We start from the raw sequence: 16,072 nt of genomic DNA on the forward strand, positions 1-16,072 counted from the left end.
TTAGATAGGATACAGGATAAAAAAATATAGGGTAAACATAATATTTAAATGGTATCTGTTCTGACAAAACTTACATGAATAACATAATGAAACTGGAAAAAGTTAATTTAGCCTTGAAATTACCAGTTGGCTGGCTACTTTCTTAATCAAAAAGAAAAAAATATCATTATTTAATAAAGATTCGCAGATGGGAAAAGAAGTGTTTCTTGCATTTTTTTTGTACAAAAGTTCATAGAAACCTGATTGAATATTGGAGTCAATCTTCCATCAACTTGTCCGTCAGTGCTTTAAACGATATTCATTTTTAACAAAAATTTATAAATGTTCTCTGCCACATGTGGAGGGTCACATAATAAAAATATGACAATAATGACTTTGAGAGGAATTTGATTTTCCTCTTTCAAAATTATCTTGTGTACTGCTGTAGTAAACCTGGAGTGATACATACTAGTTCAACTTCTTTGTGGCTACTAATTACCTTTTAGTGGCTAAAGGACACTTTTGAGGGCAATTGCTTCTTCTCACAGGAGAACTAATTCTGTCAATTGAACTCATTCTGCAGTTTCTGGGGTTTTGAAAGTTTTATACTTATTATTAAGTTTCATAATTTCTCTTTATTAAAAGAATCTATAAAACCTGTGCTAGACATTTAACATGGAAAAAGCAGTGTTACAACTATTTATGAGTATTTCCATGCCCTATATTTGATTTTGCTGGATTCTTCCCTGTGTTATAAAATGAAATGTGAAGCGGTGTAGGTACTATTGGTATCATTTTTGTTCACACTGTGCTGATTAAGAAATCGTTATTTTTTTAATATCAGATTTTTATGCTGTATTCAGCTCCTTTGGACTCTTAAAATACTTTTCCATTGAATGACCTCATTCTGCATTAGCTAATGTAAAGCAAACAATCTATTCTTCTGTCTCTGAACAACTTAATCTCTTGCTAGAAAAAGGAAAAATATGATAGTAACAGCAGTGGAACAATTTACCAGGTTTTGTGTCTTCAATATTAAGAAATATTTGGTTTCTGTTTTTCTCCTAACAATTATTGGCCAACTTTATGGTGCCATTACTTCAGTTGTCATTTACTTACTTAAGAGCTAATATTGCAGTCTTTTGCAGTAATAACAGATTGTTCTTGGCTTCCATATCATTCTTTGCATTAACTTCAGTGGGAGTTGGATTGAGTTCTTATCAAAAGGTGGTGCAAAGGACCCCACAAAAAGTAACACAGTGTGATACAATCATGTACTTCTTACTTAAAGCCATGTAGGTAACAGTTTACAATCAATTAATTTAGTAGGGGAAAAAAAAGGAGCCTAAAATTGCAGGAAGCAATACTAACAAAGGGATATTAACAGCTGGATTTGGTGAATATGTATGTAACAAGAGGAGGGCATATAAGGTAGATAGTCACATTTTCTTATAACCCTGATCCACAGTAATATCTGCTGATTTTAATATGATATAAAATGATAATTTTATAGTCACTGTTGGATCAATCACAGAGCTACCTGCAGCATATCTTTACTGTTCTACTTGTTTTTGTTCTCTTAAACCCAAATATGTTAACTACATATTTGTGGTTTTCTGATCCTTTAGTCCAACCAGAAAGGTAATGCAGCAAAACTTCAGTTTCTCACCTCCTAAGTATACTTGCATCTCCATGCATCTTATTAAATGAAAAGATGGGGAATTAAAGTTAGAATAACATAGTTTAGAAGCACACACTCTTTTTGAACCATGTAAATTTGTCATTTGTCAATTATGTTTGTTGATGCTGACACTGGAAATATTTTATTACGCTCATATCTAAATTTCTTCCTGGTAATTCTTCATGAAGGTGAAGTGGGAACTGACTATGCATATTCTTTTAAGCTTTCAGACTTTATGGGAGTGACTAAAAGTAGATACATGCTTAATTATTTTATAATTACACTTTGCATTCATATTTTGTAAAACTATTGAGAAGTTTTATATCATTTAAAATTTAGAGAAACAATAGGAAATAAAACAAAAAATTTAGAACATTATCTAGGCAGCACCCTTTTATTAAGAGCTAATACTTCCTACCATAGCTGAGACAGGTCTAGGAACAGTATTTTCAGAAGCAGAGGAAATTTTCAAAGCATTCTTTCTACTTAAAAGATGAGAAGATCTTACTCCCAACATGTTATTAGTCATAATAAAATGTCTGTATCATTAAATTATATATCAGATTTTTTACTTACACAGGGAGTTCCCTCTTAAGATTAGTTTCATCTGCCTTCATCACTTTGCACTCAGAGCTAAAGCAGTGAAAAAGATTCAGGAGTGTGTGCAGCTCTCAACAGTAGTCATGTAAGGGCATTCTAAATTTCCTAATCCCCTCTTCAAATCTTCAACTCAGTCTCAAGGATAAATACTAGTCCCATCCCATTCAATGGCAGGCTTTTATTTGACTGCTAATATTGCCATTAGATGTAGAATGGCATCAATACTAATTTACCTCTGCACATTTTTTTTTTTTTTTCTCCAGGCAGTCACCTAGATTCTAGTTTTCTAAACCTTTCTGATTTACAGCCAAATTCTGTTAACTCTGCTGTAAGGAGTTTGAAATCAATAGTAATTATAAATTATCAGAATTCTCTCCAAGTTAATATTGCTGTACAAGTTAGCAGCAGCTGAGCTTCCTGCCTGCAGATGGTTTTTTGCTTCTTTTTTCCTGAGTACTAATAAAGCTACACAAAACAGAAAGCACACCTTGATAACAAATTTTGTCAGTATTAGATAGGTAATTATAAACAATTAAGATTTTACGGGACGCTTAAAAGCAGCTATTCAAGCCTAAATATAAGTAATATAGTTATAAATATGATAAATGCATATTAGTTTTCATATAATGGGTAGAGTATCTAGAGTACGTTTATTTTTTTTAGGCAACTGCTTCTCATCAAGGTATCTTAAAGATTAATTAAAATAGCCATGATTAGATTTTTGTAACCTTTACATTTATATATTTAATAATGTTTAAATTACTTCTCAGCTATCAAAGAAATCTCTGAGTTTACAAATCTCAATTTAGAGTGCTTCTGACCAGCTACTAAAGTTTGCACTCTAGTAACTCCAGCTCACAATATGAGTTAGCCATTCCTTCATCTATGATTGATTTCTGGGAATGTTATAACCCCTTTACTAAAAATAGGAAGCACTTAAATTTTTGTCTCCCTGATGCAAGCCAAATACTATAGCTTAAAAAATGCTCTTAGCTCATTTGGAGAGAGACTTTGGCTTTTTTGTAGAAAAATGCAAAGGAAACATGGAGAACATGAACCTGAAAATGTCCCAATGTTAAATATATAAGAAAAACTAACAGTTCAAAATTCAGATATTCAAACTCCTCGTCTGAAATCCCTTTTAGAGAGATTTCTGCCTTCCTTCTTCCCCTGTATTTTTTTTTCTTCATAAGTAAGCAAGAAGGAAAGCCTAACCAGGATTCTTCCCTCCTGCTCCCCATTTATACTCCTCTTGTAAAATTTTCTCTTTGTCTATCCATATATTTGTTCTCATTCTCAGCAGAAAAACCTTTAAGCCTTGAAGACTTTTAAATAAAGGGTTTTTTTGCTTTTGCTTTTGGTGTCAATTGATTTCCTATCAAAGTGTTTGATTTGCAATTTTTTTCTTGTCGTTTGCAGAAGCCGAAAGCGGTATGCCCTCTTCGTTACCTTTCCTTCCAACCTCAATCCTACCTTCACTCCTTCTAACTTCAGGACTAATTCCTTGCCAAGAACACAGGAAGATAACATCTTTGTCTATCTTTCTCTGTATATACACACACATATATACATATATATTCATCTATCTGTGTGTGTATATATATATCTGTGTGTATATTTATATTTGAGCCCCCAATCTCAAAGAGGAGAGAGAGAACAGCATTTTGTCTCTCCACTGTTTCTTGTGACTCACGCACTAACTTCTTTGCAGGAAGTACAAAATAAAACAGGATTCGTTTTTTAGGCTTTTTTGTCCCCTTTGTGGAGTCATTGGTGTATCAGATTGTTGCATTTGAAAAGCAGATTTTGCTGTTAATATCTCCTGTCCTCATTTTGACTGTATCATGACGATGTATATTTCGTCTTTACCAGCCCTTGTGCTGCCATATTGTTTTCATATTCACACTTTCATTGATGTCCTTCTTTCCCCAGAGTCTTCCTTCAAAACACATCTTACAATACAGTAGTTCATGTTCTCTTGCAGTCTCATCTTCCATTAACAACAACCAGATACCCTGATCCTTCGCACTTCTGGTCCTGTTTTGAGTCCAGTTATTCATAATACAGTACTCATTAAAGCTATTGTACTGTTCCAGTGAAAGTGCCATGGATAGTTTGTATTATATGTCACACTCATTTTAATGACATTTATTAACTCATTTATGAAGATGTTACTGAGTGTATTTGTTTCTCAGCTTTGGGGGTTTTTTTTGAGATGGCATGTTTTGCATTTTCTTTGGTATACCATGCTGTGAGTCCTTTCTAGTCTACATTCTATCATGCTGCTATTGGTTTGGATGAAGAAAATAAGGCATGTTCTTCCATATCCTTGTCTCTCCTCATCTCTCTTCCCCTGACAGCTTTTTTTTTTCCTAATTGCTTATAGCAGTCTGTCTGACTGTCATTGATGTTCTGGAGACCTGCTCTCATTGTCCAGACATGTCAATTTCCTTCTTCATCACACTCTTCAAACTTTACTTTTCATGTCTATTCTGTTGTCTATGTTGTATGTTATATGTATTTAAGTTCTAGTCTTCCTATAGTTTCTGAGTAGATGTGTGATAAGAGAGGTGGCTTCCTGTCAGTTTGGCATTATTGATATGATCCAACTGCAGAGAAGTTACTGCAACACTTAGCATCTCCAAGGATCTGCAGCTGTTGCACCTCTACTTTGCTTCTTGCTTCTAAGTATATCTTATCTTGTGGTGAAGGCATGTTAATGCTGGCATGATGAGCAATATGAAGAAGTGTTGTACCAAGTGAAGTTGCTTGCTCCCAGAATAAAGTATATTGTTGTGCCTCATTGTACTGATAATTAATCACTTCTAGAACCAGAAGGAATAATTTAATTGTTTCCCAGTGTATCGAGTTCACCATCACTGTTGAGCTAGTTTGGACTATGCCCAAATAAAATACCTCATGCACATCCTGTAGACCATGACTTAGTAGGTGCTGTTGTAAAAAACTTAACTCCTGGGAGCAACCTTTTATATGCTTGTAATAATTAAGCTTTAATATACTGTAGCATGTAATGTGCACTGTGTCTTTTGCCTTGTATTCTTTTTAGTGTCTTACTAGATTTTGCTGTGTAGAGCAATATGGAGCATTATGAATTAATGTCAGTGATAGAGCCCAGAAGAAAGAAGCAATACTTACGTGTTACAATTAGTGTGAAAACTGGTATGTGCACAACTCCCACTATGAGATTTGTGCACCTACTGTCGCACTCCACTTCAAAACATACCCTGAAACAAAAAATGTTCTCTTTAACTACTTCTATAGTTGGATGAATGACATGGTATGTTTTAAAAGGCCATAATGCTAATAGTGGTACTTTTTATCTGGGCATAGCATGAAACTATCAAGACGAATAGCTGGTTTTGTTTAAAAGTGTGGTAGCTATAGTCAGTAATACCACATAATTTTGTTTTAGATAATGTATTCATAGTACTTTAACAATATTATATCCTCCTGATTACTAGATGATATTGCTACTGTTTGAGTTGCATGGGGAATGGTACAGTACATCTACCACAAGGTTTAAAACAGAATTGTTACAGCTTTTGTTATGCGTTTAGTCAAAATTTTGCTGTTCGTGTTTCATTTAATTCAACAATTGGTCTTTTTTTTTCTTTAGAATAGGGTGATGGCAGTCACATGGGTAGCCATACAGCTGAAAACAGCAAACAAAAAAAGAAGTAGGGTTACTAAATCAGACAAGTTTCCTTGATGCAGGAAGGAACTGTTCAATTGGTCTCTGATAATGGGATTCATCACACCTAACTTTATCAAATGTTAAACATCTAATCTCCTGTTAGTTATCCAGACTTAGTCCATAATTGCAAGGGAAGAGAGAGACAGCTCTTGAATGCATTAGAATTCAATCCCAAAATGGATGAGATTAATCCCACCTTTAGTGCTGTCTAAAATGTAACAATGAAAGTATGACCAAACAGGAATAGTACGTAACAGAGACATGGATAAGGGAAATCCTTAAAAGATCTCTTCTGGTGCATGTTGCTGTTGGTTGACCTTATCTATGCTTTCAGTTTTCAGTGTTCTTGTAGTGCTGCTAAAATGTTGTTACCCTTGCGTATTTTCTGGGCACCTCCACATGCCTTTGTCAGCTCAGTTTAAAGACCTTCACCACACCTCTTCCGTATTAATAAGATCCCTCTTTTGTTTTTCTCAGAGAAGGCTGACAGTTCTGAGAGTCAGCCACTGTACTACTATGTCTAGATTAAGAGTTCAAAGTTACATTCATTCACAACTTCAGCAGTAGTGGGAGCCTGCTCAGTTTCAAGCTATGCAAAGCAAATTGTGGAGCCATGCTACTTAGCAAGTGGCCTACCAGTAAACACATACTGTGTAATAGTGGTTCAGACTCTTGACACTGATTGGTTGCTTTTTCCATGTAGTTCATGTAGAAGATAGCTGAATATTCTAGAAAACTACAGGAAACATTTTTCATCTCCTACTGAAATCTTTCGTATGATAAATTATTAGAAGTAATGTTTTAAATATTCTAATAATATGAAAAGGTATCAGGTTTCTATAACTTTTTTAATAGCGTTTTAGCCCAAGAAGCATAATTTGAATGCAATATGTGTGATACTTGAAAGCAGGAGACACCTAACAGCAGAAATGAGTAAAAAATAAATATCTGGAGGGAATTAGTCCTACCCCAAAGTGTCAGTTCACAAATTGTCTTACAGTTAAAATCTCCAGTTATTAGGCTCTCCATCAAATATCTCTAAGTTCAAGAAAACATAGAAGATCTGCAATCAGTAATCAAAACCTTAGCTTACTTTTAGTGCTTTAAAGGAAGATATATTATGGTATGCATTAGCTAGGTCAGAGTATTGGTGTACTGTGCAGTCAGTCATCCGTGCACTACCAAAAAGTATTGAGCAGCACTCATGTTCTGGAGTAGTTTCAGGTAGATAGGAGTGGATGAACAGATATTTTCCTGTATCTGTATTTTTTTGAAGGTAGCACATATACTTAAAACATCAGAAAGATATAAACCAATAAGTGAGTTGATCACAATTAACAAGCAGTGAGAAACATGAGCGGATATCTATTCTCCACCGACATATGAAAAATTCATCATGTCCTGTCTTAACTTTTCATTGAACAATCTGTGTAAAGAAAACCATAAACATTCGTCTAGAATTTCTGTGACCTTGTTTGAATTTTTCATTTTTTTTTTTAAACTTTCCATCTTAAATGTGCACTGATTTCTGTTTGTGTTTCACCTGCTTATATTTCTGTCAGTTTGGGAACTCATTTTTGGCTGTGTAGATAATACTCCTGATTCTTTCTTGTGCTGTAAGTGTTCAGTGTCAGATTGGATGAGGCTTTGAACAATCTGTTCTAGTGAAAAGTGTCCCTGACCATGACGTGAGGGTTGTAATTAGGTGATTTTTAAAGGTCCCTTTGAACATAAACTATTCTATGATTCAGTCTGTGATTCCGAAGAGTAAAACTGAATTCAAGGCTGATTTCCACATTTTCAGTGTGGGACATTTTCATTGCTCTTAGATGCATGGTCCTGCATTTAGTCACCAAGTGAATCTTCTTTAGCAAATGGGGTAACTTTTGCAGATAAGTGTAGAACACAGGTTTCCAAGCTGCATATTCTATTCCACAAGTGGCTTCCTAATTGTAATGTTATCAAAAAGTAATGGAACTGGCTTCTCCTAAATTTATGGTGGTGAAGTATGTTAAATTCCCATTGAACACATTAAATCATATTTAATTTACATGGCTTTAATTGCCATGTGTCCTAAACATTCATGTGTGAAGGAGCAAGCAATCATGTGAGCCCTGTCAGGAAAGGTTTTATCCTGAGGAATGTATTTCTGGAACTGGAATCGTTAAAGAAATTATGACTAAATGTTTTTGAGCTTGCTATTACTTGATTACTTTCTGAGGTAACCTAAACAAGAAATGTTATAGAATTACAAAGTTTGATCAAGATCTTACAAGCCTCTAAAGTACTTGGCCTTCCTTACTTGGTTTCATGAGCTGATTTAGGAGATAAAAAAAATCAAATTGTGCTTTATGATAAAAACATGTGTTTCGAAATATCAGCGTTATTTTCAGTAATATTTTTTCTTATGTGTGACACAGAATGCATATATAATGGATTAGCCATATTTATTGCTATTAAACCTCATGAATTTCTGTCCTTTTTCCCTTTTCTTTTGTAGCCTTGGAGATATATAAAAATGAGACATTAGCTGAAGCTGTCTCTCTTAAAACTCCTGTTTAGTTTGCCACATACTTATATTCTCAGCCATGGGGATATATATATATATATATATGCATATTTTCATATTAAAAAAACACATGCATCTCTAAATAACTGATGGATGCATTTTTGTTGAAATACTCAGAAGACTGTTCTGTTTTTCTCTATGCTATTTGTTCCCCATATTCTATTTTAATTCAAAACTTTTCCCTTGCTGTATATATTAGAGTGAGTGCTTATCAAAGCATAACTTCAGCTAATGACAGTACAGGTGTCATAAGAAATAATTCAGTTACAGCTTTAATAAGCTGTATATTTAATATATGCATACAGACTCAGTAGAAATTGCTCACGATTTTGCTCTGGTTATATATCAGTGTGTATATAAACCCAAAGCTTTATGAACTTCTGCTGTAACTCTTAGCCAGTAGCAGTGATGGGGCAAGTTAATTTTCATTTCCAACAGAAGATTTTCCTGCTGGGTTCATACTGCATTAACTGTTGTCACATCTATATTTTGTGGTTATAAATACATTGTATTTGTGAAAAGAGGTATATGTGAATGAAGTATAAGATATGAAAAAAATAAAGTCTGTACACCGACCCATGTGAATTGATTTAATGTGTCTCAGAAAACCTTGAGATACAAAATCATGCTCACAATACATTGCATCCTAAATGAAGCCAGTTACTTCTAATTTATGACTGCGTTCCATGCATCTTGAAAGAACAGCTTGATTTGCTTATTACTTTATTAAATTTTAAGTTTTGTTGTGAGGAGTGAACATTTATACATCTAGTGGTTACCTCAGTTTGCGGAGTTTGGGTTGTTGAGGTTTGGGTAGGAGTTTTTACTCTTTGGTATGGTTTATCCATATCCAAGAATTGTATTGAGGAAAAAGCCAGCCTGGGCCTCTGTAAGGAAATGTGTTCATCTGTTTTCACTGAAAAGCTGTAACACTTAAGTGGCTTCAGAATCAAGTAAAGAAATAAAAAGTATTTTTCAGACAGAGCAGTACCCATTTGTACCTAAGAAAAACGGCCAACCAAACTATACTACAAGACCTTACATATTTTATAAGGAACAGTATAATAAATACATGAGATTAGCCTCTATAGAAGATTTTTTGAGTTTAGCAGCTAAATTTTCATTGTAGTGGCAGGTTACTACACAGTAGCAGGCAGGGAGGAGGAAAGGTAGAGACTAAGATGGCCAGTATAGCACTCTGCAAGTGCTAGTAAGTACTTTTTGGGTTCGATTGACAAAAGCTTGTGCAGGAAAGCTAAATTTTCCAACCTGTTTTTGACCTGAGTGATTGGTTTCATACGAAGAAATTATGTGATTTTTTCTTCTTTTTTTTTCTCCTGTTTTATTCCATTAGAAATTACAGAAAATAAATACTAGGTATGATACCAGATGATACTAGTTGATGATAGATGATACTAGTTTAGCTGTGTAACTTTATTTCATCCCATGTATCTGTGTGTGTAATACAGATGTTATTTGTACCATCACATTTCATTTTTTGCAAATATTACTAAAGTGTGCTGTGGAGATGAGCCTGCTTTCTGTGGTGATACCTTCCAATTTCTGTAGTTCTCCTCTCCTTTTTTATTTTTTTGTTGCAAAGCTTGAAACTGTGAATGAAGGAAAGGGAAGGATATCTGGGTAGACGCTTTCTTTGAGATTTGATTTCTGTTCCAGCCTCTGACACAGACTATCTGTGTGAGAGGGAGATAATAATTTTAACCAAGTCTTCTGCAGCTGGCCTCTGATTAACTATATTCATTATTTTGGGAATCAGAGGCTAGGCTTTTGGAAATGCTGAGCATTCTTACAGCAGAAGTCCCTAGAAAGTGTGTATGGACCTATGCAATGCTAAACACTTAGAAAAAGTTCGCCTGTAGGCATCCCAGATTAGTAAATACTATATCTCATAGTAACCTAATCTCTCCTCTGTAAAATGAGATTATACTGTATCTTCGTTCTTCCTGTCCTGTAAAAGAAATGAAAAGTTTGTGCATCTTTTGCGTGCTGTAGAGACGAACATGACAGAAAAACACACAGGAAAAATAAGATGCTGATTTTAAAGAGAGATAAATTACATGAAGTCATGCCTGAAGTAGTGGCAGTAAAATACCACTGAATGAAGTTTCAGATTGTGGGAAGGAAGGAGGTTGTAGGTATTAAATTAAGAACTGTATCGTAAGATCTACCTAATGGGGGCTGAATTATGACTTTATGACCAACCTTTTACTTCTGAACTCATGAGCACTTTATTTTGTGCCTGCATATTCTTGTCATAGGGCCTTGCGGGCATGTGGAATTACACAAAACAATGTGCCCATTATTAATCTTTCAGATACATTATGTTGTCATACTAATTTATTCCTAATGTGTAAAGAATAAATAACATATTGAAGAAGAGATGTACTGAGATCCATTTTCCCTCCTAACAGTAGCATGAAAGACTTTGGACCTTCAAATTTTAGTAATATATGCCTGTTCAGAATTGTGCTTTATTTATTTTTGTGTACATGTACTTCCCTAAAATCAATTTTTGCTAGATGGACAAGTGTTTAAATTGCTGGTAGTCTTTATTTACTCTAAATTGCATATGCATACCATTACTACATTTTGAGTTAGAAAAGCTAAACTTTAATAAATGACAAAGGAGAGAAAACTTTTGAAAAGCTATATTAAGTTTTAGAGAGTCAAAAGCTAAGATATATTACACATTAATATAAACTTATTGGAGAATATATTTATATTTATCTCTATTTGTATATTCATATTTTGCTTGGTACTTTGCAAAGTGCCTTACCTAAAATCTAGAGTTAAATTATTATGAAAATAAAGAAGATATTTCATAGACATGGAGTACCTCACTTCTTGATACCAGTTCCTTTGTCAAAGGTAGCTGAGGCTCTTCTGTCATGGTGGTTGGGTTATTTTTGTTCTTTCATGGCTGCATAGCAGAGTTTTAAAAATTTTCTATCCATTTTATGTTTTTTCAGCTGTCGTGACTGATTGTCTTGTACCATTCCCCTTGAGTGTATGTGTGTATTTATGATTTTAAACTATAACATTACATGTCCAGATAGGGGTCCCATTAACTTTCTATTTCACTAGAAATTGGCAAAAATTTGCATCAAAAGGTTTAGTTTCATAAGTGATATTTTTTGTTGTTATTGAGTGGTGGTTGCTGCTTTCCTTTTCACCGTATTGTGAATTTTTCACCACTTTGCATGACAGAGCAAGAAAACAGCAATGCTCAGCTTCACACATCATGTTTCTGAGAGGTTTTTGTGTAGTCTATATTTAAAGCAAAAAGATAAGAAAACAGATGTAAGCACTTATATGATGTGATTATAGGCAGGGGCATTTGATTGTCTCTAAAGTTTTTTGTAAAAAGCATGTGAACCTTATTTGATTGGAAATATCAAGGAAGAATGGCTTAAAATTTCCTTGCAGCCTTTCCTAACTAGTGGGTCCCCTATAATAGAATCAAATAAAGCTAATTTGGAAGAGTCAGTTAAAATTAATTTATTGTTTTATTGGTTTTGTTCTTGTTTCACTGAGCAGTATATTAATCAATCCTGGAAACCATGTCAAGATTCAAGAAGGTACCTTAGGATTCTTCATTGCAAGTGATGCCAAAGAAGTAAAAAGGTAATTAATGCACTTTTATCCTTGAATATAAACAAATATATTTAATTTCAGTTTTTTTCTTTACATGTAAATGCTTCACCTAATTTTCATTATGATCTGTTTAAAATTTCTCAGTGGGAATTGGGTTGTTACTTTTGAACCAACTTATGTGCATTAAGTTTTCTTAACTACAGTCCTAAATATCAAGGAAACAAAATTTGCAGCAGATATGAGAAGTAAAGAGGCTGGGTTTTTGAGTCCTCCTAGAAAATGTGAAATATTTTTATTTGTTTTCTCTATACTTATTTTGTCTCAGAGGAATTACTATGAGAGAGGAGGACAGGGATTACAGTTCTGTTAGTTTCAGGTTTAGAGGAGTTCTTACCTACATAGGCTTTAGCAAATTCTTGATGCAAGTTAGCTACTGTGTTCATTCCGTAATTGCATTAGAAAAATAATATTTATATTCTTGTAATTTTTCTTTAATGGAACTACAAACTCTATGGCTTCATAATAATAAATAAGGCTACAAAAGTGCATTATATCTCAACCATTGCAGACAACTTCACAGGCTCATTGTGCTTGGCTGTACTAGATTTGGGAAGAATGGAAAGGAGTTTTATGATATTGTGTGGAGGACCAAATGTGTGTACTCTTGTTTGTTAGGATTATAGTATGCTTGAAAGGAACAAAAGAGCAATGTGATAAAAGAATTTTTCAAAGAAAAATATTCAATGTCTCTGTGATTAAAAAAAAAAAAAAGAAGAAGAAAAGGAATATTTGTAGCTGAGTGCTTCCCCATAATTTGTATTTTCATTATGAGTCATGCAATCAGCTTTTTACTGATATTCTCCATGAGTTTGGTATTTTAACTAAATCCTATACTTAAAATGATAAAGTATGCAAATGATACCCTTTATTAAGTTCCAACCTTTTAGGATTAAATATAGTGAAATAATACCTAACCAATGCACACTTGCCATGAATACTTAAAGCAAGTGAAAACACCAAAACAGTGAAATTAGAGAACTTGAATTCTATTTTTGTTGGAAGAGCTAAGATAGTTTTTGGCTAGGTGAAGCATACAGAACAGAGCAGCAGTGCTCCTGTCCTCTCACATCTGTGGTACCATCTCTGGAGTGTGTGCATCCTGCACTGCCCCAGGGACTCTGCCTTGCAGCATACAGTTCCTTTCCAATCTACTGCTTTTCTCCAGTTGAATATACAGAACTGTCTTCACATTGCTTTACTGAGCTGCTAGTTTTCTTTCATTTATAAGCATTTTACACTCTCCAATGAACTTTTTCTCTGACTGCAAGTAAAATGGCATATAGCATTTTTAACTGCTATGGTTAGGGAGAAATTGACTGTTATTAAGGAGTTTAGACAAATTTTTCACATCATTCATCTAGCGTGTTTTATTTGACAGTGAGCTTGAAACAAGATTTCCAATTCTGCTCGGCTTTTGGCAGAAGACTTTGTTTAGAAATATCCGGCCACATTTAGAAATATCCTTGCCACATTTCTTAGCTGCTCTGTGCAAAGCAAATGGTTATCAGATGTGTTTCAACTAACAAAGCCAATTATGAAAAATGTTCATTTCACCCTTTGAGCTATGAATCAGAGTCAGAAATATGTTCTAAAATTGAGGTCTTTCGGAGGGAAAAAATGATTTTTTAATAAGGCAAAATTAAAGGTGTTTTATACCTGAAATGCAAATTAAATTATTCTGGTTTTGTTAATGAAGACATTTCAGCTCCCTTAAGCTATTCATATTTATGTATCCCACGATGAAATAAAACATACAATGTTCAATTACTCTTTCTGTTAGAATCACTTTTGCATTTGTAGAATAGTTTCCCATAAGAAGCAATTATACCTAGGTAAATAGCAACAATTATGCCTAGTTAAATAGCTTCACATAAAATCTTGACTGTTTAAATGTAATACAAACTACGTGAATTGCATCTTCATTATTCTTGATTCATTTGCATGTTACCACTAGCATCAGAAATCCACTTTCTTCAAATCCGCTTAATTCACCCCAATTATCTAGAAGAATTTTATTACAGCAATCACTTCAGGTATTTATTCTTTAATTTGGACATAGGATTGAAGGTACCCTTTAGGACAGTTGTCCTGCAGTGAACTTCAGAAACATGATCTCTAGAAATGACCAATATCCAGTTTGTGTTATGAAGTTTTTGTGAGGAACTATTTGTGGTAGTTGATTCTTGTTTAATAAAGGGGCTCTACAGCTGGACTGGGGAGAAATTGTAAAAATTTGAGGCAGTTTTCTCCTCCTGGCTTACATCTTGACATCAACTCATAGTTTGAAAAATATTTTCTTCTCATTTCCTTGGAGGTAGTTTATATTTTTTTTGGTGGAATGTGAATATCTTGAAGATCAGAAACATTCTGCAGCAAAGTATACATGCTCAGAGAAGGCGTTTTCCTTTCATATTTTGCATCTTGGAAATACTAAGGCAGTTTCACAGCCTGAAAGAGTAATCCTCCTGGAAGTTTCTTAGAGAAATAAGGGACTTACATTTTCCATTGGTAGCTTCATACTGTATTGATTTTAGAAATGTTAATAGCATTCAGTGTGGTCTCCCTGCAATTAAAATTTGTATTTAAACTGATATAAAGCATTGATGTGATTCATCTTTTGTGTGTTAGACCTGCTGTCTTTCTCCTGATGGGTCACTTAACTACCAGTATAGTTCTACCTGTGGTGGCCATGCTATAGTTAATCTAGAAGGAATAGTAGCAGTCGTCCTGGCTGCAGTGCCAAAGGCTGTGTTTAATCAGAGGCTGTGTATTAATATTGGTTTGGATTTTGGTTTTTTTCATATTTTGGACTGTAGATTGTTTTGTTTCAGTGGCCTCCCAACTGTTGTACCAATCCAACCATCCCGTACCGTCAGCAGAATATATGGGTGGTTGCAAAGTGGGGGCTTTTCCTCTTACTGCCAAATTGTATTGAGAAATATGCAATGAGAGGGGGTTAGGGAACATAGGCAGGGAGCTGACCTATCCTGAATGTGGACAAGTGCAGGGATTTTCATCAGGTTAAAAAGTATGTTTAATTTGCTGTGCCAGCAAGAATCCTGGTAAACTGTGACTGTCCTGCTAGAGTCCAGCTGGGTGATTGTCATGAAATGTGTTGTGGCAGCCTCACATGGCATGTTGACTTGGTGGTCATGATTGAACTCTTCTATAGGCAGTCTGATGCATATTTATTAAATGAGAAATTTTAAAAAATCTTATCTAAAATAAAAAGGTTATCCTTTCTCACTTCCTTAATTCTCCTTGTGCTGGCAGGGGGCATCCACAACTTCCCTGTGCAACCCGTTCCAGTGTCTCACCACCCTCACAGACAAGATCTTTTTCCTAATATCTAGTCTAAATGTACTCTCTTTCAATGTAAACCCATTCCCCCTTGTCCTGTTGTTACATGCCCTCATAAATACTCTTGCCCCACCTTACCTGTAACTTCCCTTCAGGTACTGGAAGGCCACACTTGGGTCACCCAGAAGCCTCCTCTTTTCCAGACTGAACAATACCAATTCCCTCAGCCTTTCCTTGTAGGGGAGGTGCTCCATCTCTCTAACCATCTTGAGGGCCCTCCTGTGCACTCACTCCAACAGGTCCATGTCCTTCCTGTGCTGCAGGATGGGGTCTCACCAGAGTGGAGCAGAAGGGCAGAGTCTCCTCCCTTGTCCTGCTGGCCAAGGGGCTTTGGATGCAGCCCAGGACACGTTTGGCTTTCTGGGCTGTGAGTGCACATTGCTGGCTCATCTCCAGCCTCTCATCCACCAGCACCCCCAAGTCCTTCTCGGCAGGGCTGCACTGATGTGCTCTTCCCCCTGGATTGATACTGGGGGTTGCCCTGACCCTGCAC

The 16,072-nt window shown here is 35.0% G+C and overlaps 1 protein-coding gene across 12 annotated transcripts in view; it reads left to right on the forward strand.

Annotated features, from left to right (window-relative positions):
* Positions 1 to 16,072, forward strand: part of KCNMA1 (potassium calcium-activated channel subfamily M alpha 1) — a 439,539-nt gene that overhangs the window by 321,218 nt on the left and 102,249 nt on the right. For all 12 annotated transcript variants that reach the window (XM_082286462.1, XM_082286463.1, XM_082286461.1 and 9 more), the window contains one exon: positions 12,103 to 12,189. In XM_082286462.1, the coding sequence (XP_082142588.1) occupies positions 12,103 to 12,189 (87 nt within the window). The remainder of the gene's footprint in view (positions 1 to 12,102; positions 12,190 to 16,072) is intronic.

The sequence above is a fragment of the Coloeus monedula genome (assembly GCF_965178545.1).
Source record: "Coloeus monedula genome assembly, chromosome: 8".
NCBI lineage: Eukaryota > Metazoa > Chordata > Aves > Passeriformes > Corvidae > Coloeus > Coloeus monedula.